The 24,130-nt window shown below is 37.6% G+C and overlaps 1 protein-coding gene and 1 long non-coding RNA gene across 3 annotated transcripts in view; one reads left to right on the top strand and one right to left on the bottom strand.

Annotated features, from left to right (window-relative positions):
• Positions 1–24,130, top strand: part of TMEM245 (transmembrane protein 245) — an 80,123-nt gene that overhangs the window by 7,715 nt on the left and 48,278 nt on the right. Inside the window, exons 2-8 of one of the 2 annotated variants that reach the window (XM_031450156.2) lie at positions 1,607–1,724; positions 3,302–3,403; positions 13,192–13,308; positions 15,623–15,847; positions 16,998–17,167; positions 18,933–18,956; positions 23,823–23,927. In XM_031450156.2, coding sequence (XP_031306016.2) covers positions 1,607–1,724; positions 3,302–3,403; positions 13,192–13,308; positions 15,623–15,847; positions 16,998–17,167; positions 18,933–18,956; positions 23,823–23,927 — 861 coding nt within the window. The remainder of the gene's footprint in view (positions 1–1,606; positions 1,725–3,301; positions 3,404–13,191; positions 13,309–15,622; positions 15,848–16,997; positions 17,168–18,932; positions 18,957–23,822; positions 23,928–24,130) is intronic. The other variant, XM_031450157.2, reaches the window with a different exon arrangement.
• LOC105087929 (uncharacterized) lies at positions 6,964–8,444 on the bottom strand. Its single transcript, XR_837051.3, has 3 exons — positions 8,193–8,444; positions 7,867–8,041; positions 6,964–7,334 (listed from the first exon to the last, which is right to left on the bottom strand). It is a non-coding gene; the product is annotated as an uncharacterized LOC105087929 (long non-coding RNA).

Below are 24,130 nucleotides of genomic sequence, written 5' to 3'. Positions count from 1 at the left end.
TTCTGAGCTCTCCAGTCATATCTCAAATTCTCTGAATTCCCAGAGTTAAATTTGTCTCGTCTTGCAAGCCTGAACCTTTTTGAAGCAACTGTAGTCTCACTTCCCATGTGCTCATATAGCTGGGGCTTAAGGTCTCTTTAATATTTTATCTAATAGAGTTGCTTGAAGAATACATTCATATCCTTTTCATTGTGAAAGAATCAGTGCTCATTAAAGGCAATTTGGAAAATACAGAAAAAAGTAAAAGGAAAAACAAAATCTTACCACCTAAATACAACTTTTTAGTAGGTTTCTTCCCCTCCCTGCCCACCATGCGTAGATACAATCATATCATATGTGTTTTTTGTATTTTACTTTTTCCTTAATAATATCTTAGGAGTATTTTAAATTATGTAGTCTTTGTTTTAAAAAAAAAACCCTATTTTAATGGTTGTGTAACATTTCATTGAGTGAATCATCCATGATCACTTACCAGTTATTGAACTTTCAGGGTGTCAACTTTTAACTGTTCTAAATTAGACTATCTTTATATTTAACCCTTTTTCAGAATTTGTCATTATTTAGTAAGATCCCAAAGCTGAATTCTCAGGCCTAAAGCTATAAACATTTTTAAGACCTGAAGAGTATTTGACAGGTATGATCAAAATACAGTAGGAGGTAGGTTTCTGTCTTTTGTCGTAATCACATCAGTTCCTTTTTCTTCCTTCTCTGAATTACAGTTTAAAGTCCTTGTTTTGGTTTTAATTTCCCTACTTTTTTTCAGGGTTCAGGTTATTTTGGTAAGTTCTTGGTGCTCACATTTGTTCTAGGCTATGTATTCTTTCCGTCTTTTGTCCATGTTCTATTAAAACATGAGGTTATTAGAGAGTTTCCATGTAGGCAATGCTGAGGCTTTGTGAGTCCTAGAGTCGCTTAGTTTTAGTGTGGGGAAAACTGTGGAGGGGATCCTGGCTGGTTCCCATGTTCTCAACTCCTGCTTTTTCTTCCTCTGGTAATGTTTTTTTCAGCTACAGTTCTTCAACTGTGTGTAACTGTGGACTAGGTTCTAACCATCTGTTACCTAGATTATTTCAGCAGGGTCACACTTCAGCTGGCTGCCTCCTTTCTAGCTTAAAAAAAATTATTTCCATGGTAATAAGCATATTTCATAAGCTATAATGGAATCTTTTAACCTGATTCTTTTTGGGAAAGCTTTCTTTCTTTTGTAAAACATTAATCCATAGAGAAAAGTAAGAATTCTACAAGATGAAGCTCTTAATTTAAATACATGGCTTAAAAATAGAATATTTTATCTTAAGTAACTTTATGCATGTGATAGTTTTTGAACTTTAATGTGTCTTAAATTAAAACTGTATTTATGTACTTTTTGTTAAAGATATTTAAAGAAGATCACTGCATGGGATTTCAAACTTGTTTATTTCAAAACTTGATTTATCTGAGCAAGAGGAAAACCTACTCACATTCCATTTAGCACCACCAGCCTTCATCTTATCTGTGTTATATCCACAGTTCTCATGCTACATAGATGCTTGCAAGCTTTGTATTAGCGTATGTTTATTTCATGTGTATATACTTTTTAACTGTGTCTATATTTCATTTATTTAAGATCTGGACATTGGTAGTTGGCTATGTGTTGACTGTTTCATTCAAGTGGAATGCAAGCACTGAACGCTACTTGAGAGCAGTTTCAATTCCTGTCTGGATTATATTACTTTTTCATTTAGGTGGGTTCCTTTTTCTAAGAAAGTCTCGCTTAAGGTCAGCAGAGGCTGACTGTGTGAATCCAAGTGAATTTTTTTGAAGTTTTATATGTTGCATTTAAAATTCTTTAAAATAATCGTTTGAAAATGTTCTGCTTTAATCTCTCATTATTCTTTAACAAAAGTGTTATTCTTTAAAATGTCTACTTTTAGTTATATTGAATGTTCATTTTTAAAAAGGTCTTTTAAAAATAATCTTAAAAAGTAGAGCACACTCGGTCTATCATGATCATTTCTGAGTGTCATACTTAAGGAGGATTCCTTAGCAGTCAAGGGTGATAAGAGGTACTCAAAATCATGTGTGAGAAACAGTTAAGGGAACCAGAGATGTTTACTCTCAGTAAGAGAAGGGCACTGGGGCTACAGAGGTGGGGAGGAGGTGAAGGTGAGGACAGTATCAAATATGGAAGCCTGTTTCAAGTATTGGAAGGCTTGTCCTGTGAAAGAGTGGTTTAAATAGATCACTGTAACCATGAGGGAGAGATGTCAGAGCAAGGAGTAGCCTCAGAGAGACAAATCTCTCTTCAACTTAAGGATGATCATTGTCAGAGCTACTCAAAGTAATGAGTTCCCCGTTATTTGAGTTGAGTGGCTGCTGGGATGTTGTAGAGTGAATTTTCAGGGACTGTTTTATCTCCAAGCCTTAAGTCTATGAAAACATCAAGTTCTAATTTAAAAACAAAATTCTGTAACTTAGAGTAGTAGAGACCCTATTAGAAGTCGTTTTTAGAGCTACTTATTGTTAAAACTAAGATCCCCTAATATCTGATGGGGCTTATTTTTAATTTAGGGAAGGCAGAAGAAGGGGACAGGCAGGTATATTCATGAGACTCTAGACTAACTCAGGGAAATGCAAATGGCTTTTTTCCCTTGGATTTTTTTTGGGGGTGGGGTAGGGTGAGAGGTATTAGGTTTACTTATTTATTTTGATAGAAGTACTGGGGATTGAATCCAGGACCTTGCACATGCTAAGCATGCACTCTTCCATTGAGCTACACCCTCCCCCCTACAGATGGCTTTTGATCCTAGCCACTTGTTAGCATTTTTGTCCTGTGCACTGAGGATACAGTTAAGCTTTTTGCCATGCTCTTGTGAGTCACTTTACCTTTTCTTGAGAGAGAACATTCACACCCGGTGGTATTTCCAGGAAGTCAAATCAGGCTCCATGACTTTAGGTTCTATGCTTAGTGCCGGTCATTCTGGGGCTAAATAGGGGATTTGATTTCGGTATAGTCCTAAACCGCGGACGTGCTTTAGAATGGATTTGATCCCTCAGGTGATACATGCCCCTTAAAGGTAGGCTGGCACGTACCCAATCCTTTAGACCAGAGCCTCTGAGAGCAGGGCTGGACTTCTGAGAGGAGCCCTGAATTGAGGTTTCAGCTGTTTGGTGGCCTTTTAAAAAAATTTTTTTCCACTTGAAACAATTTTGTTATTAACATATATGCCAAACTGTTCTGTCAGTCTACTAAACTAAGTCTTTTAAAGACAAGTGCTAGGTTTCTGTTTCACTAAAAATGTTCATTCTTAATAATTTGCAGCATCCTTGGCTGGCTCATGGAGAATTCCGGTATTCCTGGTTATTGTTTTCCTGATGTCCGTGGGCACCCTCTATGAAAAACAGAACGGAAAAGAATCTTCTGGTAAGAAATAGGGCATTCTGTTAATATTGCTGTTAAGTATTTGAGAGAGTAGCTTAATTTTAAAAATAAGCTATGATGAAGAAAAAGATGCTATGTTGAACTGCTTTAAATCAGTGGTGTTTCCTGAACAAAAAATAAATTTTAAAAATAGGTGGTTAGACCATGCCCCACCTCTCCCTCTCCTTTTTTTTTTTCGGCATTTTTAATTGAGGTTTAATTCATATAACATAAAATTAACCACTAGCCATTTTAAAGTGGCATTTAGTACATTCCCAGTGTTGTGCAGCCATTATTTCCAAGACATTTTCATCACTCCAAAGGGAAGCCCTGTGCCCACTAAGCAGTTAACCATAACATTAGGTCATCTATTTGAGATCTTTCTCTTTTCTTATTGAAGGCACTTACAGCTATAAACTGCCCTCTTAAAACTGCTTTTGCATCCTGTAAGTTGACATATTGTGTTTTCATTTTCTTTGGGCCAGGGTACTGTTTGATTTCCCTTACGTTGATTTCTTCTTTGATACTTTGGTTACTCAGAAGTACTTTGTTTAATTTCCACAAGTTGTGTCCTGTCTAACAAACCATTGCCAAATCCAAGGTCGTGAATATTTACCCCAGTTGATCTTGTATCCTGCGACTTTGCTGAATTTGTTCATTAGCTTTAATAGTTTTTGCGGCTTCTTTAGGATTTTGCAATTGTTAGATCATGTCAACTGCAAATAAAGAGAGTTTGACTTCTTCCTTCCTAATTTGGATGCCTTTTATTTCTTGTCTGGTTTCTCTGGCTGGAACTTCCAGTACAATGATGTATAACCATGTTCTTTTAAAGATTTTTGAGGTACCCTGATTATAAGTGGCCTTGGTCCAGAGGAGTTTGTTAAAAATACAGTTTTCTAGTGAGTTGTAAGGAGGTGGATGGGTGCAGTGGCTAGGTATAATCATGGTCCTGAGATCATCAGACTGGACTTAGTTATCCAGCCATGTGGAAACAGCTGCGACTAGAGGGGGAAATTTGAACAGCACAGATTCTGCGGTGACTAACATTTGTCCCTTTAAACATAAACTACAAGAGCAGATTACTAATTGTAGCGGATTTTTTTTAAAGAAAAAATTAACTTCTCAGGTATGTTTGTTACAGTTAAGTTAGAAAATACAAACAAAAAGAAGGAAATAAAAATAACTAAAACTCCCACTGCCCACAGATGATACCAAAATGTTAACTAATGGCTTTAATGCTGTTAGACTTTTTAAAACAGAAGAAAACTGGATCATAGTGAAATTGGTTTGTAACCCTCATTTTAATTGTCATGAACACCCTTCTGTGTCAGTGAACATACTTCTACATTATTTTTAGCATCTGCATTTTATGCTCATCATGAGGCTATTTGTGGCACTCTGGTGTACTTGTACAGCTGCTTTATAGAAGTTTTTCAGTTACGTTACTCCTGTATTTATTTGGTAGATGAGTGATGTCTGACAATTGTTAGACATCTTCTATTCATAAATATTTGTTTAAAACTTTAAAATTAATACCTGAAACAAAGAAACTTTAATTACTTATCTCTCTGACAGTGGAAAACAGGAAAGATTTTATTTTCTTTTGTATTTTGCTGTCTTTCTGAGTTTTCTTTGCTCGTCCTGTCTTCCTGGTCACAATCTGTTAGACTCTGTGGGTTATATATCAAACTAGCAGAAGTAAACTTCCTGTCTTGGCAACTACTATAGAAAGCGTGGTGGTTTCCTTTGATTAGCTTTGTCTCCTTTCCCCTTTTCCCCTAATAGTGGTGGTTCAGGCAGCTCTGCTTGTCCTTCAGCCCTCATCCCAGGACAGTTTTCTCCTTTGTTTTACTTCTGGCATCTCTTTAAAAAACTTTTTTTTCAATTGAGGTATATTTGACATATATCATTATACTAGTTTTGGGTGTACAGCATAATGGTTCCGTGTTTGTATGTATCTCCACGGTAAGTCTAGTTAACATCCATCACCTTACATAGTAACCAGATTTTCTTTGAGAACTTTTAAGACCTACTCTCTTAGCAACTTTCGAATCTACGATAGAGCATTATTAGCAGTAGCCACCATGCTACATTACATAGCTGTGACTTACTTATTTTATAACGGGAAGTTTGTACCTTTTGACCCTTCATTCATTTTTCTCACCCCCAACCATGGTCTCTGGCAACCGTGCATGTTGGCATGCAAATCAGATTTCTGATACTGTATTTTAGACTACTACAAGAAAAGAAATCACAGAGACAGAATAAACATTGAGGGCGGATTTGGAAATGTTGGTTTTCCTCGTTTTGTTTATGTTCATTCCAGCCTATTTCAGAATAGGTTATTCTTGATCTAGTATCCACTTTTATGGACTTCTAGTGTAGATAATCCTCATCATAGGATAAATTATTTAACCATTCTTCTTTTTTTTTTTTTAAATAAATTTCTGAGTATTTTTTTCTTCTTGCCCCTAGAACTTTCTTTTAGGCCTCAGAACTCAAACCATATTAGGACAACCTTTCCCTTCTTTATAGTCAATTCCTTCCTGTAGATGTCACTGTAATATAGTTAGGCACAGGAATGCTTCAGTGTACTGGCCTGGCAGCGAGTGCATTTATTCCTCCCTTGTCATCTCCGCGTCCCATTGTAGGGTTTGTTCTTATATCCTAGTCACCTATGTGTTCATCTTTCTCTATGTCTTCTGAGCTTTGAATTTTTTTTTTCCTTTTCCAGTTTTATTAGGTAGAATTACTACAGTTCGACTACACATATACATTACATTGCATGTAAATACATATGTACAATGTACTGCACATTCTTTTAGTTTACATATATGTATTGATCATTGTTTCTAAGGACAGATTAGAACTTTAGCTTTTTAAAATTATGTAGTTATCAAAGGAATAAAGCCAACTACAAAATAAGAATTAACAGAATGCGGTAATCCAATCATAGAGGACAGTCAAATGTGCTTATACATGTTCAAGAAATCAATCATCTTAGTTATAAATAATAAGTAATTCATTTGTGTCCTTATTACTGTTGTTATTATTTTTTAGATTCCTCATATAGGTGATGTCATATGGCATTTTTCTTTCTCTTTCTGGCCCACTTCACTTAGAATGACAATCTTCAGGTCCATCCGTATTGCTGCAAATGGCATTATTTTATTCTTTTTTATGCTGAGTGGTGTTCCATTGTGTATATGTACCATAACTTCTTTATCCAGTCATCTGTTGATGGACATTTGGGTTGTTAAGCTTTGAATCTTTTGCTGCTGTAGAAGCTTTTATGATCTGTGAGTCACTGGATTCACAGAAATAATCCTTCAGTTGTCATCAGAGTCAAAGCATGAATTTTAGTTTCTAGATCCAGAAAACTCTTCTCGTGGGTCTTGCTGAGTTAGTTTCAATGCTTCCTTTGGAACCCAGGGTCCTTACTCAGTGATTTTTCTCTTAGACCTTGGGAGCTCTTACTTGGTATTTTCTGGAACCCCAAGATAATGTGGGAAAAATGTTAAGTGTCTCCCATGCTTTTAAATGTACTATTTTTTTATCCACATATAAAACATCTCCCACCCCAAACCTTGTAAAATAGGTATCTCCATTTTGCAGATGAAGACACTTAATTTTAGAGATTAACTGATGTGCCCACAGTCCCACAGGTGGAGCTAAGATTTAAACTTAGGTCCTTGACACTCACATATACCCAGTGTTCTTTCCCTTCATCAGGCTCCTGGACAAGCATCAGTCATCCTGAAAAAGTATTGGCTGCTGATCCCTCTCGCACTCAGTTGTAGTTGTTAGCTCCTTCAGTCTTCATGTTGGCCCTGGTGGCCTACCACAAGTATGGTACCTAGCTTCTCTGCCTCCCGGAGCCCAGAAGTCTTGCTTGGCAGAAACCTGGAATCCAGCTTTGGTGTGTTCCCTTGGCCTGTGAGAAAAGAGAAACACTAACATTATTGTTCTGTTCGGTGGGTGAGGCCCTGTTAGGCTCTTTAAACATGCTATCTCATTTAATTTTCTTAGTAATCCAGTGAGATTGGTATTACCCTTGTTTTATAGATAAAGAAACTTAGGCGCAGAGGGCCATTTACTCTGCATATGAAAAGTGCTTCTTCAAAAGCCAGGCAAACAACAGGCATCAGCTGTATCTTTCATAGCCTGGACACCCAGGATGAGAAGTACAGGCAGTTACACCTGGGCCTGCTCCTCCTGACATTGGTCATTGTTTTATAAGTGACCAGAAGTACCTTGGTGGGGAAGGCTTCAGAGTTGCCCTAATTGTTTGGGATAGCATGCGATTTGAATGAACAAGTTTGGTCCAGGTAAGCCCTAATTGGAAGAAGAAAGAGAGCAAACTAAATTTTTTTACTGCTTCTCCCACGTTCCCCAGCTCTGCCACTGTCAGTTAAATAGGCCCGGAGAAGCTCCTAGTGGTCCACGTCCAAGCGCTTGTTACTGACCAGTATTACAGTGAAGTGACATTAAAAGCCGTTGAGGATGAGACGCATTTTCCACATCAGTAATGGAAACAGAAGCCTTCTTCAAAGGGAAGTTTATGTGCTGGGGAGATTTTACTTGATACGAAGGGCCTCCTTCCAGGAAGCATGGATGCGTTCCTGACAACTGCAACCGTCCCTGTGAAAGAGAACAGAGTAGATCAGTTATCTCCTTATTTGCACAGGCTTCAAAATATATTTTCCCCTGATTATTAAAAAAATTATTCTGCTCATTGTTGATTTAGCCATATCGACAGGTATCATCTGAACATGTGATCTCTTTCTTATACGTGAGGCTAGGAGTTTCTGTCCCCTGGTGCAAGGCTGCTAGTGTCGGCCGTCTGCTTGTTTGGTCTGGAGTGGGCTCCGTTGTTAGGGCCTCCAGTTAGTACTGGCCCTGTCCGTGGGTAGGCTGACACTTGAGATCTTGGACACTCTTTCCCTTCTTTGTTTATAGCTCTGGAGTCCCAAGATTATGTTCCCTGGCCTACGTGCCTATTTTTAGCTGGGGCTTTTTTCCCAGAACCATGACTTGCCTAGATTCTCGGTCCTAACATTCTCCTCTAACTTATCAGCTTTCTGCCAAAAACCCTGGGGTTTTTGAAGTGCAGAAGGGTATCACTAGACAGAAGTCATCAAAGTTCATATGTCTGATAAGTAGGAGCAGTTGCCAGATCTTATACCCATAATTTTTAGATACTTTTCGATTTTTCTCTGTGTGCTGTTCCTTCAGTTCCTTTGTGAAGTTTCAGTCATTCTAAAAATGGGCTGAATCATTTGCCTGTTAACTAGGGTGGTAGTGCATAGTTTTCATTAATTTAGCTAAGATTTATTGAATATTTATTGGTGACCTGAGCAAGCTGGAGAAAGTTTTTAAACCACAGTTGTGAAGATTTAATCTATTGGTCTTAACTTTCCCTCTAGTCTTTCGTTGCCAACTGTATGTAAGATATTTTGTGTACCTCTGGGGAAATCTAAAAATGTCTACTAGGTGGGGTAAGACTTAGGGAAATGGCTATAATATGAAGTAGGAAGGGGACGAGAGGTACAGGCGAGTACTGTAGGGGTGCTGGTGGCTTTTGCTTAGTTTATCCTGTCAAAGCCAGCAGTTTTGATACAGATGATGGTGATAATAATATCATTTGTTGAACTGAAATCTGTAGAGTCCCACATACCAGGCATTGTTTTAAGCATTTTATATGTATTGTTTCACTTAATTCTCACATGAGATAGGAATTTATATAAGCCCCATTTCACACATGAGGGGACTAAGGCACCTAAGTCTTAAGTAATTTGCCCATGGTCATCCAAGTGGTAAGAAGTAGACCCAGGATTTGCACCTGGGCAGTCTTGTTTTCTCACCTGGGACCCCAGCCACTGAGCCGCACTGCCTTTGTGAACAGTAAACACAAGCCCTTCCGTCCTCTGGTCTTGTTCTCCCTCTGTATCCTTCCACCTCTCCACTCTTGTTGTACCTGTGTCCCATCCTTATTAGACTTCTTTGAGCAGCACACCCTGCTTTTTTTTTTTTGCCTTTGTGTTTTTATCCCTGCTTTTTTGTCTTGCTGGAAAGCTTTTCTACCTCTGTCCTCTAAGACACGCACCTCTTCCTTTCACCCCAAGATAAAGCTATTCTGTTTTCTTTATCTGGCTAACTTGTTTAAGTGGACCTAAGGGAAGCCATCTCTTATTATTTTTGTCAGGTGGTCCCTATACAGACTCTTCCCTGACCTCCCAAGCATGACTTCCCCAAATATTCTACACTTACCTCTGCATTAGCTCTTAACATACTGAATCATAACTGACAGTTTAATTATTAAACTGAGCTTATTAGTCTTAAGTCTCTCATCTTAACACGTAGCCTACTCACTTGTATGGTAAATAAATGCTTAGTGGGAGTTTAGAAGTATAACCCAAATGCAGCTGAACTGAAAGTCCATATTTGAGGAGTGATGCAGTGACCGTGTTATTGTGGAGTTGCTTAACCATCAAGGGACTTCTTTTTCTGAGTCTCTCGGAGATGAGTCACCACTTGATTAAATTACTTAAAAAGAGACAGACTTAGTAATCGAGGACCCTAGACTAATTGTTAATCTTATATGAGAGAATACTTTGCTTTTTTTGAATTTTGAGTGGAAGCAGTTTTTGTTTTTTTTGTTTTTCCCTGTGCTGTCCCAGGCCATTAGTCATTAGGTGTTACCAACCTTTGCTCTTGAGTGGAGCCTAAGAAATCTCTTGTGGGTGCCCAGGGACCTAAGACCTTTCTGGTTTTTACAACTTCTGTCCAGAAGTCTAAGAAGAACTTTATTATGTCCAAAATCTTCATCCATTTTCCCTACGTGTTATCTATTCATCACCAAGTCTGGTCCACTTTGACTATTCCATGTTTCTTAAATGCAGCCACTTTTCCAACATCTCCCCTGTTGACCACTGCAGACCACGCTCTTATCGTGTCTTGTCCGTAGTTGTGCAGTAACGTACTTCCTTGGACTGTCTCTTAGTCCTCTGTACTCTGTTCATGACTGAACAGTAAGAATGATCTTTTTGTATCTCAGAACTGATTGTTTACAGAGTGGGGAGATGTAGTCATAAAAGGGCAACATGAGAGATTTTTGCAGTGATGAAACTGTTCTGTATCTTGTATCCATGCTGATGTTCTGATTGTAATAGTGTACTGTAGTTTTGAAAGATATTACCATTGGCGGGGGTTGGGGGTACTGGATAAAAGGTACAGAGGATCTGTTACTTCTTACAGTTGCATATGACGTTACAGCTATCTGAATAACCTAATTATCTAAAGCTCTTCAGTGCCCTCCTGTTCCTTGTAGGGTAGAGATTAAAGTCTTAGTGCCGTCTCCTGCCACTTACATCACCTGGCTTCCCATCTCCAGCCTTGTTCGTTCGATACCAGTTTCCTACCAGCCGTCTGCGTTCCGACACACTGACCTTTCAGTCTCTTTAACGAGCCAGCCTCTTCATTTAAGCCTTCCTGTTCGCTTCCTTCTATCTAAAATATTATTTGCCTTCCTTTGGTTAATTCCTCCTCATCCTTTGTATGTCAGCTTCATTTTGACTTCTTAAAGAGAAGCCTTTCCTGATTCTTCGGACTAAGTCAGATTTCTTTTGTTAGGAGCTCATGAAATATGCAGTATTTTTTCTTTATAACAATCATCATGGTTTGTATACATTCATTTATGTAGTTCTTTAATTCGTATCTGTCTCTTCCACTAGACTCTTTGGGGGCAGCACCTGTGTCTTTATCCTCAGCATTCAATACTGTGAGTAATTGAACATGTAAGACATGAAAGACACTGTCTTTCTCTCTCAGCCCTGTTCTCTTACTGGCATCTAAGAAACACTTCAGATACTTAGGCCAGGAGAGTAGGTCCTTCTCCAGGCATCTGACTTACGCTGTCTTCCTAGATCATGAGTTTGAGTTTCTTTTGGATTGCCAAAAAAAAAAAAAAAAAAAAAAAACCTCTTCCAGGTCACAGAGGCATTTATTAGAGGAGGAATAGGATGTGGTTGAGCGAGAGATGAGTTTGATCCTGTGGCGGAATCTACCAAGGAGCCATATCAGGCCCTGGCCTGCTTACCTCTGGGAGGTGGCCAGCCTTGGATTTGTTGGGTATGCAGAGTTTATTTGGAGCTGTAATTCATGACCTTAGGAAGATCGTTGCTCTATTCATTGGCTTGGCAGAATTTTATGTTGTCGCGTTGAATGTTGGGCTACCAAAAGTAAGGTCCCAGCTGTATGAATGTGGGTGTGTGTATGATTTGGGGACTAGGAACAGTCAGCATTCTTAGTTGGACAATGGAATCCATGCCAGCTAGTCTAAGTAGAAAGAGGTATTGGTTCACATAAGGAATTTTTATATACAGGATTTTTGGAAAAACCAGGCAATTAAGCTTGGATCTGACAGGCAGAAGCAATGCAACCCAGAGAAATGATCAACAACACCAGAGGACTGTTTGATTAGAAGTGCCTCAGCTACTGCTGCCTGCCACAAAGTTAGGGATCAGACAGCAGAACCCCTGAAACTTCTGCTAAGTTCCTGCAGAAAAACCACATGCCTCCATGACTGTGTTTGACATGAGAGCTTCCAAATTATGGTGAGTCACTTAGGGCTTCCAGGTCTGCGCAGGTGTATCCCAATGTGGAACTGCAGCTGCAAAGAGTCCGGAAAATTCAGTCTTTAGCTCTCCAGTCTGTAGGGTGCAGGAAAGCATGCTAGAACCTGGTATCATGTGAGCTAGTCTGTGTTGTCTGCCATAGCAAATTAAAGGTTAACCAGTACAGATGGACCTCATTGGCCAGTGAATTTTTTTTTTTTTGAATCTAGTGCAAATGGTTAAGTCTAGTTTACCACTTGGTAGGAACTTAACGTGGGGACATATAAATATGTGAAACAGGATGATGATGACATTTTAGGTTTTCAACTGGTGGATTTTGCCTGTGCTGAATTTTGAACCTTATAGGTATACAGTTGACCCTTAACCATGTTGGGGTCAGGGGTGCTGATTCCATGTGCAGTAAAAAATCTGCAAACTTCTATCTCTCCCTCAAAGACAAAGAAGTTGATAACTGACTCCCTCAAGGGCAGGAAGCTGAAATAGTTTGGGTAGAATCAGGATTCAGATCCTAGTTCTTTTGATTCTTATGTTGTGCTCTCTAATCAAACAAAAACTCTTTTCTACGCTTAATTAAAGATCTGTAAAATGAAAATAAAGATACTATATTTACTGAAAAAAATCCATGTATAAGTGGACTTGAGCAGTTCAAACCTATGTTGTTCAAGGATCGACTATATATGGTTTTGCATGATACCCAGACATTTGCATATTCATTCATGGGATGTTATTGAGAGCACTGAGTATGAGCTTTTCCATACTATCGTCAGAGCTAGTGATACAAAGGAGAGTAAGTCTGCATTCAGGAAGCTCACAGACTTGATGTGGCAGTGTTTTTCAACAGAGGTGTGCATTAAAATTAACCTGTGAAGTTAAAAAAAATAAGAGTGGCAATCCACATTTATATATCCACTGTCCGCCACACGAAGGTCCCATATGAGAGCTACACAGAGAATCAAGGAACCTGCATTTTTAGCAGACTTTCCTGTTGATTCTTAAGCTTTCTCCCATGGTAAAGAACCATTGATCTGGTGGGTCAGTAATAACCATTTTGTTTTATTGCTATTGAAAACTTAGCACTGTGTTTCAATTTGTAAGTTATTTTCCATTTTGTTCATTGCCTTTAAGAAGCTTTAAATATGCACGTTTGTTTTACAGGAGCAGAGTTACCAGGGCAGGTTATCTCCATGGCAGCTTCTACTCTAGCGACCTTGGCCATCTCCATCACAGGGTATGAATCGAACGCTGAGGACCAGCCCTCTACCCAGCCTGCAGGTGACTGGCGTTGTGAAGAATGCCTTCCCAATCATTCTGGAAAATGAAATGTACATGGAGGATAAAATTAAGAAAGACACTAGCATCACAAAGTGCTACTTACTGGTCCTTCATTTTTCTCTCTGTTTCCTATTTTTACATTTTTTCTTCTCATCTTTGTTCTCATGTATCAGTTTTTTCTTACATTTAATTGTTTACCCTCTTAGGTTTCTTATCTTGATTCTTCATTCTTTTTTTTTTTAAGTGCTTTTCTTTTCTTCTTTTTTGAGTTATTCTTTCTCACTTTCCTTACATATTATTTCCCTTTTCTTGGTGTCTCATTTACCTTTGTCCATATTTTCCCCCACTTAATCCTTTTATTTTCCGTGTCTTCTGCAGCTGTCAGTTCTCCCCTATTGTTCTATTTTGCTCTCTTTATTTTGCTTTTGTTGTTTTGTTTCCTTTCTCTAGCTTTCTTTCGTTTTTTATTTTTCGTCTCCCAGTCGTTCATTTCCCTGGCATTTCTTGCTTTTCTTCTCAAAGTTGGCTTTGTTTGCGCATGCTGTTAATATATTGACTGTTTGCCTTAAAATTGACCCGTCTGGTTGTTCTGGATTCAGTGCTCCTGTGAGATCCAGCTGGTAGGTTTACACCAGCTTTAAAGTCACCCTGTCCTTACACAGAGTTCAGGAATGTGAAAGGCCATCTCTCTCTGTGCTGGGAGGTCCATTAGTGCCAGAGGTTTTTGAGTTAAGGAATATTTTTCATGAGCACTTCGTGAAGAACTGACTTTAGAAAAGTCTTGAAAGAAGGGATCAGCTAAGAAAAAGGCATTTGGGGTAGTAGAGAAATTTACTTTTCCTGCACGTTGAGCCATGTTTTCGAAGTGGGGAGGGGATGATATTTTGGTTATGAACTTACTATTCTAAGTATCTGCCACATCTGCCAACATGAAGTTTCCAAATTAGAAAGATATTCAGGGAGCAAAGTCAAACAGAAGCATATTATAACTAGCTTGGGCTTTAGCCACAGACCTCAGGGTAAAATGTTAGTTCTGGTGAAGTGGACTGACTTAACCATGGTGCTAGTTATATCAGTAGTAGAAATGTACTCATAACTAAGTATTTAACATAAAAAGAAATAGTAAAGAAATTATAATACAGCAGTCAGAGGGCTACTATGTGGTTGCTTGTGAAAATCATGAAATAACAGGGAAGGACATTCTTAGAACAAATACTTAGCACCTGCTGTATGGCAGGTACTATTATATGTGCTAGGAATTCAATGGAGGGGAGAGCAAGACAGACAGGGTCTTAGCTCTCCTGGAGCTGATATTTAACTGGAGAGAGAAAGAGGTAAAGGTTGTAAGTGGAAGATGATACAACTGTGTAAAACTATGTAAAGACAGTTGGGCAAATAGAGGGTTGGGATTATGCATGTTCGCTTATTTCTAGACTTTATAAAATATGGTATACTTTTATCACTAACTTTTTTATAAAAGGCAAAATGCAGGTTTTAGGATCTTATTTCCATCATCATGGTGTATTCTGAGTAATATTGCTTTAAGAGCTGCGTGATTTCTGATGTATATGGTATATTTTGGTAAAACTAGGAAACAGAAATAATGTAACTCTAGTGAAATGTAAAATAGTAGTTGCATTGTTAGAAAACAGTGCCTCGTGTGAAATAATTCATGTGATATACCAGATCTGAACATTCCTCACCCCCAGCAAACTGTCATTTCTTATATCTTGTTCTAAGGGAAGGACATGCTTCAAAGCCCTGGGTTCTTCTTGCAAGAGTAGTCGGCTCCATTTAAATGAAATGACACTGAAAAGCCATATTATTTCAGAAATATCTATAAATACATCTATAAAATTATATTAAAATAGGAATTTTTAAAAATAAGAATTCTGTATACTGATATTTGTTGCTTTATATGGTTTAAGTAATTTTCATGGGCTAATTACAGTTCTGATCTACATTGTCAAGTGTTTTTCTTTAGTTTTTTGTTTAAATGATACATATATCATTAAAAAACTTGAACAGTGTAAAGTGTATAAAGTGAAAAGTAAAACATTTCTCATTGTCTGTCCTCCCCCACCAGCGAACAAATTTCTCGAGATTTAAATGCTGTCGGTATTAATTTCCCACACATTTTTTCATTGCACATGCAAACATATATCCAGGTCTTTTTTTTTTTTTAACCCAATGTAATTGTACTATCAGAATACATTTTGAAGTCTTAAAGGAAGGTAGCCTAGCTAATTGCTCTGTAGTACTGTTTATTAATGTGGACTAAGTATGTGGGTGATTTTTTTCTTTCCTTCTTCAGGGACAGAAACCATGGACCAAGGAGAACCCCCTCCAACACTGTCCTCATCTTCTTCACCCTCCTCCCCTTCACCCACCTCGGGCAGACCAAGGCCTGAAGTTGGAACATTTCTTAGAAAGAAGAAAGCTAGCGATATCTACTTTGTGTCCCTCGTTTGGGCCATCATTGGAGTCCAGGTCTGGTTGAATCTGTGGATCGTACAGCTGCTGCCAGTGCCTATTGCAGGTAATTGGTTGATTATGATCTTGCCTTGAAGACTTTTTTTTCTTTAACTTTTAGATTTTAGTGTTTTAGATACTTTTACTGTCTTTTTGAATAAAAAGGGAGAGCAGGCTGTGAAAAAGGTAGCTCCCAAAAGGTTTTTACAACCTGTAATTAACCTGGGCTTATTCTAGAGACCATAGGCGCTTTCCTAGGACCTCTCCAGAGATTTGAAAGTGCTGATGAAGGAATTGTTGAACTGGTATGTAACACTGATCTCATGGTTCAGAACAGTCAGCTGGACCATTAGATAATAAGACCAGGGCTAAGGACACAGAAATCCCTGGAGTTAGGGAAATTATAGCGACGAGGGTCAGTTATCCAGGATCCAGACTTCAAGACAACCCTCACAGGAAGTAACACCTCTCTAGCTCCACCACCTCCTTAGCTGGCCTTTGACAGAGGCTTAACCCCTGCTTGAAGGGCCACTGCACTGTCCAGCTGCAGAGGAGTACCTTTGTGTTGTGGTCTGTGCCTAGTCCCCACTGACATTGTGCCGTGGACAGCACACTCGTGACAGCCCTGCTTGGACCCACCCTGCTTCTCTACTGGACCCTGGTAAAAGGTTCACACATACAGAGCAGCATCAAGTAAAGAAACAGAAACACAAATGAAAATGTTACTGTGCGGTGGTATAAAATCATGATGCATATGGAATACCTTATACTCTTCTGGTTACTAAACATCTAAAGAAAGAACAAAACGTGGCAAGTGCAGCTACAATAGCCAAGGAGATTAGGACACGTCGGAGGTTAGTATTCTTTACCTCGGAAGGGTAAGGTGTGAGGGGCCAGGATTGCAGTCACTGAAATCTTCATGGTCAGAGTATCTTCTGTTTATATGGGTTGTGAAGTAATCCTTGACCCCTTTAAGGATTCAGACTTCACAGAGAAGGTGGGGTATGGGTGGGTGGGGATTGTGTGAAAAGTTACTTGTCCCAGTTACATCAGTTTGGAATATTTTGAACTTTCTTCCCTCCCTCCTCAAAAATAAAGTTGTCTTTCACACTAGCTTTACTGGTTTAGAAAGATCACGTGAAATTAAGTGATCTTTTCATGTTATAACTTTGTAAGCTACCATTTGTTGATGTATGTATTTCTCATATATCTTATAGTCTGGATACTCAAAAAGCTTGTGATTCACTTTGGCGTGGTGGACTTCCTGGAGAAGCGTGGCTCTGTGTGGTGGCAGGTTATAGAGAACTTCCTGAAGGAGCGGCAGGAAGCCCTGGCGCCATGGCCAATCATCGGGCTTGGAAAATTCTTGTTAAAAGTTGATAGCAAGGTATGGCATTTTAAGAACTTCGGCTGTTTTAATGGAGTTTATATATTTCATTGTCTAAAATACTGTCTTATGGCATATTAGTGTTCATGTTGTAATTGTTGATAACACATTTAATGTCTGATTTTGTGATGCAATTTAAAGCCTAGAATTATGGTTTACATAAGGGTGGGATAGATTTAGTTTGAATAAGTATTGTGTAAGTATTTTTCTGTCTTAAAAATGGGAGAAAAAGATCTTATGGAGCTCCTAGTTCAACCTGCTCATTTTGTAAGGACCAAATGGAAATCTAGAGGGGTTAAGTGACTTGCCTAAAGTTAAATAGCCAGGTAGGGGCTCATTTCATTGAATATTTTTGGAGTAATTTCCATGTGTCAGTCACTGTGCTAAGTCCTAGGGAAACTCAGATAAATCAGGGAAGACTAGACACAGAAGCTCTGGTAAAGAGGCAGCAATCCATTAAAATTTAAAGGCTGTGTTAGATTCAGAGGCTTAGTGGTTAAGAGCATGGGCTCTGAATCCAAACTCTGGTTTCAGATCCAAGTCCTGTATTAGCTTTGTGACCTTAGATGGGTTTCTTAACCTTTCTGTTCCTTGGCTTCCTTATCAATACAGTGAGAATAATGACAAGTATCTCATAGGATGGTTGTGAGGGTTAAGGGAGTCAATATATGTATAATTTTTAGATCAGGGTCTGGTACACTGTAAGCTCTGTATTAGCTCTTATTATAATTTGTGGAGGAAAAGTATGTACAGGATACAGTGATAGTACTGAGCAAGAAATGACTTACTGTTGATGAGCAGTGGGAGAGGGGAGGATTTCCAGAGGAGGTGATGCCAGAGCAGATTTTGAAGCATAAGTAGGAGTTTATTAGGAAGACATGGCAAGAAGAACAGGTGGATGGAGCAGTGCCAGGGCACAGAGATTCCCACAGCGCGGGAACACCAGAAAAATGATCACGGCTATGATGCGTGAAGTATGTGTCTAACATGTATTGGGTGTACTTTAGGGAAAACCCTGCAAAGAGCATTGATAGTCACTCTGGTGATATGCTTTTTAGTCTTTATAGTTTTTATATCACTAATAATGTCTTAAATCCTATTTTTACTGATTTTTAAATTATGTGTCCACTAATTAGCATTAGGCATTACAGTGCTAAATATTGTGAAGTGTAGACAGGTAATGTTTAAGTGAGAAAAAGCAGGATGTTACATATAGTAGAAAAATGTGTGCCTAAAAAATGAAAAAGGAAGGAAATCAGAATCTTAGCTAGGTCTGCTTTTCAGCCAGGTGTTCCAAATGAGCGCTGAAATGTTTTACTCTTTAAATAATGTGAATTAAGTAATATTATAAAATTACAAAGTTCAATGAAAATGTAGCATATGAATATGACTTTGTTTATTCAAGGTCATCCTTTTAGTGCATGAGATGCGAAGGAATCTCAATTATCGCTTTGATCTTTGCAATTTGGTGTGACAGTGTAAGCCTACAAGCATTCATGTTGTTTTATGCATTTTAAATTATTGAATTGCCAACAAAGCTTGTGGTTATCATCATTTCAATCGTGTACCTTAAAAGGAATACTTCATTCACTTGATTTTAAAACTTAATGCATTACAGTTTTTCCCCCCGTTTTTCCTTTGTCAGAGATAATTTCCTCCTCATGCTCTCAGTGACTTTCTTTTCTTTTTCATACTATTACTGCATTCTCTAATGATATGCCACTGTTCTTATCTTCTTTTTCTCACCTTACCCACTATCCTCAAGCTCTGGCACTGGCTAAATAAGAAGGTAAATGAACACCAGGATGCTGGTTTTTACTATTGAATTCTGTAACTCCCCCCGTATCTTCGTTCTCACCCTGTTTCTGTCCATATGTCAAACTAAGTTTCTGTTTTTAAAGTTCAGATTATAAGCTATGGAAGGTCGTGAAGCATTAATATTCCCACAGTACAACTTGCTAAAAACCCAAAGCTATTTATTTAGGTGTGGACGGCATCTCCTTGCCCAAGTGTGTGTAAGTTCTGTCTTATAGTCCTTTTGTCCACTGTGATTTCCATTCCTTCTCAGCTCTACCATGTGGCCCAAAGGAGATTCTAGTCTCCTTTGATGTGTGAGAGCACATCAGGCAAAAGTTACTAAAAAGGAAAGAGAACTCTTTATTGCTGCTTTTTTGAGAAATAACATAGGGCTTTTTTAAAAAGATAAATCTGTGAAATATTTGTATGGTTCCCTTGGCTGGTAGTTTTATATATTGTCTTTTTTTATAACTAGTATTCCAGAATTTCATTGTTAACTTAAAAAAGATTATAGTCATGGCCTATGACATCTAATTTTTATGTATTTCCCAAGGTATGAGGTTGTATCTGTGGTAAACGCCTCACATGATTGGCATGGAATTTCTAATAACTTCAATAAAGGCTAATCCAGATATATAAGGAGTGCCTCACCTCTGACATAGAGCCACATACAGCAGTTCTAGACTTAATTTCATCAGATCCCAAAGGGGAGATAGCAGAAGGTGACATCACTCACGTGTATTGTCTTTAAACACAGTAAGACTTTAAAAATCTTCAGTGAAAGTATTATAGCAGGCCTTAAGAAAGATGTGGTACCTCTGGAAATAGATCATAATGAGACTTGAGACTGTAAAGAATAGGGGTTTACTCCTTCTTTTGAAACAGAAGAAAAGGGACACTTGACAGTGCTTAAACTTTTAAACTTTGAATTGAAAATAAACTGTAAAATAGATAAATACACACACACCACCACCATCACTACCACACACACGCATGGGCACCAACACATACAAGTGGCTATGTAAGCCTCCATTCCCTACAAAACTAGTGTGAGTAAATGAGTTTGATCCTTGGCAAGTGATAGTGCTGCAAACATAGGTTACATTTTCTTACTTTGATCAAAGTAGGTGGTTTTATTTCCCCAAGTTGTGTATATTGAAATTATCCTCAAGAGATGAAAGGAGGACTAAGGTCACTAGATTGAATCTGGCTTAACCTTTGGTGACTAAATGAATTAGATAATCTAATTCATCCTGAGTAGTTGTGAGTTAGTTTTAAAAGATTCCTAGGAGATCAGGAAACGTTTTTTCTCTTCTTTGATGATTCCTTGTAGCATTGGTAAAGTAGGAGTAACTGCTTTGGGGTATGAGAGCATGTGCTCCAGAAAAGCACAGAAATAAGTCGAGGTCTGTTTTGTTACATTTCATCCAAGGTCAGAGTATTTGCGGCATTGGGTATTTGGTATTCCAAGTTCAAGTGGAGTGAGCTAGAAACTAATTCAGGAGAAGAAATAAGGGTGAGAGACACATTTGTGGTTAATTGAAATGTAACTGTTTCTCAAGGCTTAATTGTTTATTTCTTCTTACTTCTTATTTGCACTAAGACTCCACTAGAATTTGGTTAAAAAGGCAAAGCAAAATAAAAACATGGGTCTAAAATAATGAAATAGAAAACTCAGTAGTGGAATTACACTCTTAGTAGCTTGATAAATAGGGCCGATCAGTTTAGAGGTTTCAGAGTCTTTTGATGCAACTATAAATTTACCAACATCTCTACATATGTAAAAAAAAAAAAAGCAGGCCCCTCATTTATACTCAGAACATTCAGAATGTCATTTTAAAATTACTCCCCTTCTGCTTTTAGAAAATAAAATTTAAAAACCAAAATAACTGCTCATAGCATAGAAGGCTGGGCAAGTTACTAGAAGACTGCAATTTTCATGAGCAGGGTGGGGCTGACAGGTGGTGTGGTTTCCTTTGCCCAAAGCAGAGCACAGGATGGGATCATCAGCTTCACGGGATAGCGCCTCTCATTTTTTTCGGAATTCTCTCCTCCATCCCCTTCCCCGTCTCCATTGCTTCCCCGTCCATGTTTCTCTTTCTGTGTCTATGAGTTGCTGTTTCCTTCCTTAAGAGTTTTTTCCATTCACTCTTTCAGGGAGTTCTTTTCCTCCATAAATTTCCTGTCCTCTTTGATTTTTCCTCTCAACTGGGCCTTAGTTCCCTACATTTTTAGTCTTTCCCACTTTTTTCTCTTTTGCTATCTCCCTTTCGTCTGTTTTCTCACCTTATCTTAGATGGCTATAATGTGAATAGAACCCCCCTCCCAACTTTTTTAGCTTATGTATTGAGTATCTTAAATGACTCTATTTGCAGACATACCTTGGAGATGTTGTGGGTTGGGTTCCAGAGCACTACAGTAGAGTGAATATTACAATAAAGCAAGTCACATGATTTTTTGGGGGGTTCCTGATACATATAAAATTTGTTTACACTATACTGTAGTCTATTGTAGTGTGCAATAACGTTATGTCTAAAAAAATGTACAAACCTTAATTAAAAATGCTTTATTGCTAAAAAATGCTCACCATCATCAACCTTCAATGAGTTGTAGTAGTAACATCAAAGATCACTGATCACAGATCACCACAGCAAATATAATAGTAATGAAAAAGTTTGAAATATTGGGAGAATTACCAAACTGTGATACAGAGACACAACATGAGCAAATGCTGTTGGAAAGACGGTGCCAGTAGATTTGTTCAATGTAGGGTTTGCCACAAACTTTCTTTGTAAAAAAACACATTATCCTTGATGCACAAGAAATTGAAGCGTGATAAAGCGAGGTATGCCCGTATTTTACATTTTGAATGAACATCTAACCCTCAGTATTATCCCTTGAATATCAATTTTGGTTTAGATGCCTCTTATTCCAACCCTTAGGTATGGGCTTGTGACAGGAAAACTCTGCCCTGGTTTAACAACAAAGTGTGACTTTTGTAATGTTGTACGTAATGTGTTTGTGACTATTCCATGTTTCTACGTTAAAAATATGCAGACATAAATTTAGATTTTTATACTTTACAAATAAAATACCAGTTATGTTACTATATTTCAGGATACGACTTTTCTAAAACAATTGAGGCTCTTATTTTCAGAAATTATAATTTCTGAATACAAATCTGGTCTTAATTCTGAAATTATTTATCTTGCTATTCAAATATTGACTGAGCTTCTACTGAATGCCATGCACTGTTAGGTTTTGAAGATACAGAGAGGAGTAAGACAACACCAGCTCTTTCCTCAGGAAACTGTCCCAAGAACTAGGTGCAAAGTTGGTTTCTGATTGTGAAACTTGACAGTTTCATTGACTTCAGAACTTACATTTAAAATATGACCTCTGACCTTCCATATCTTAGAAACCTGTTATTGCTTTTTTTAATCTCTACATTGTCTTTAATGCTTTGGTAGCATGCACTGAAAATTAACTCTTCTGTTTGAAGCTGTAATTGTCAAGATAAAAGATGCACTTTTTATCTTTGAGTTCACTAGAGCATTGTTTTCTTAGTGACAGTGTCCTTCATGAAAGATAAGGAGATAGAAGCTTACAACCATTGAGTGGAAAGTCAATGTTTTAGAAATCATGTTTTTATTTAACCACCATTCTTTGCTCTTGGTTGTTTAACACACTGTTTGGAGAGCATAACTCAGATTTACAATAACTTCCTTGGCAATGCTCATGTTGGGGTTGAGGGCTGCAGTGTGGTGTTTCAGCAGTTGTAAGTCTGATTGAATTTTTGAAATGTTATATGGTAACTTTGCCTGGCAGGAATTCTAGAAATCTTACCAGAATTACTATATATTCTGAAAGCAAAAAATTTTTTAAGTATAGGATTATCTGTGATTGTGAAAAATGAGAGAAGTTATACTCAAAATAAAAGGCCAAGTAGCATTTAGGGAAAGCATCGTTTTGATTATTGATTAAGGAATAACCACCACATTAATGCTGTTTCTTTATTTATAGTCACTTCATTATAATTTGTCATGAAACTTATGTTTTAAGAAGAATAGACATTTCAAGTGCAATATTAGAGTTTTTGAAGTATTATGAAATATTTCAAATATAAGAAGATAAAGAGAGCACCCACATGCCTGTCCTCCAACGTGATAAAATATTACCTGTGTAATAGAAGCCCACTTTGCACTCCTTCCTGATTGTGCCTCCACTTCCCAGCCCTTTCTGCCCCAGAGTAACTATTATTCTGAAATTAATACTTATCATTACCTTAACATTAGATTTCTGTTTTCGTAACTCTAATGACATCAAAAGGAAAAAAAAATATTTTGAGTGTAATTCTTGTTGGGTCCTACTTTATCTATATAATTTAGGACATACCTGTTTTATAAGAGGCATACTTTTTCTAAAGTCATTTACGTTTGCTAAGTGACAGTAAAATACCATGAGATTTGAGGTTACTAGTGGATTGTCATTATTTTGTTTAGAATATTTACTGGATTATAAATTATAATTTGAAATGTAAATATATCACAGTGCAAGAATTCAAGCAAAGATAATAGGTTATGTTCAAATTGACTGCCTTTTCTTAGATATGATAATAATGAACTCTTTCTATAACAACATTGGTAATTAATAATAAACTCTTTGTATAATAACAATGGTAATTAATACTGTTAGTTAATTTTCTAAAGTTGCTTTTAGCTTTCACTGCTTTAATCATTATGTGATAGTTTGTTTTGTAATACTGAATATCCTGTTTTGTCTTTATGGCATTTGAATATATATATGTTTTACTGAGTTGTGCTTGAAAGATAACTAATTTTCTTTTTCATTTCTGCAGATGATCATCTGGTTGGAGAAGATGTTAGACAAAATAATTAGCATTTTCATCATATTTTTGTTAGTGATAGGAACCCTTCTTTTAGCTCTACTCCTGACTGCAAAGGTAGAGTACAATTACTGTTATCATTAATGAACTCTTAATTGTTAGAATTTGTAGTATGGATAAGTAGCTAGCAGATGCAGACCTGGGAAATGTTACTTTGCTTATAAATATGTATAACAGTTAAAGTATTTATGATTTTTGTATCACTGGTTTTGCCATGAATTTGCCTAATACATTTTTTACGTGCGTTTTTATTTTGTCAT

This window comes from Camelus dromedarius, chromosome 10 (genome assembly GCF_036321535.1).
Source record: "Camelus dromedarius isolate mCamDro1 chromosome 10, mCamDro1.pat, whole genome shotgun sequence".
Taxonomy (NCBI): Eukaryota; Metazoa; Chordata; class Mammalia; order Artiodactyla; family Camelidae; genus Camelus; species Camelus dromedarius.
This window is presented reverse-complemented; position numbering and strand designations above follow the sequence as displayed.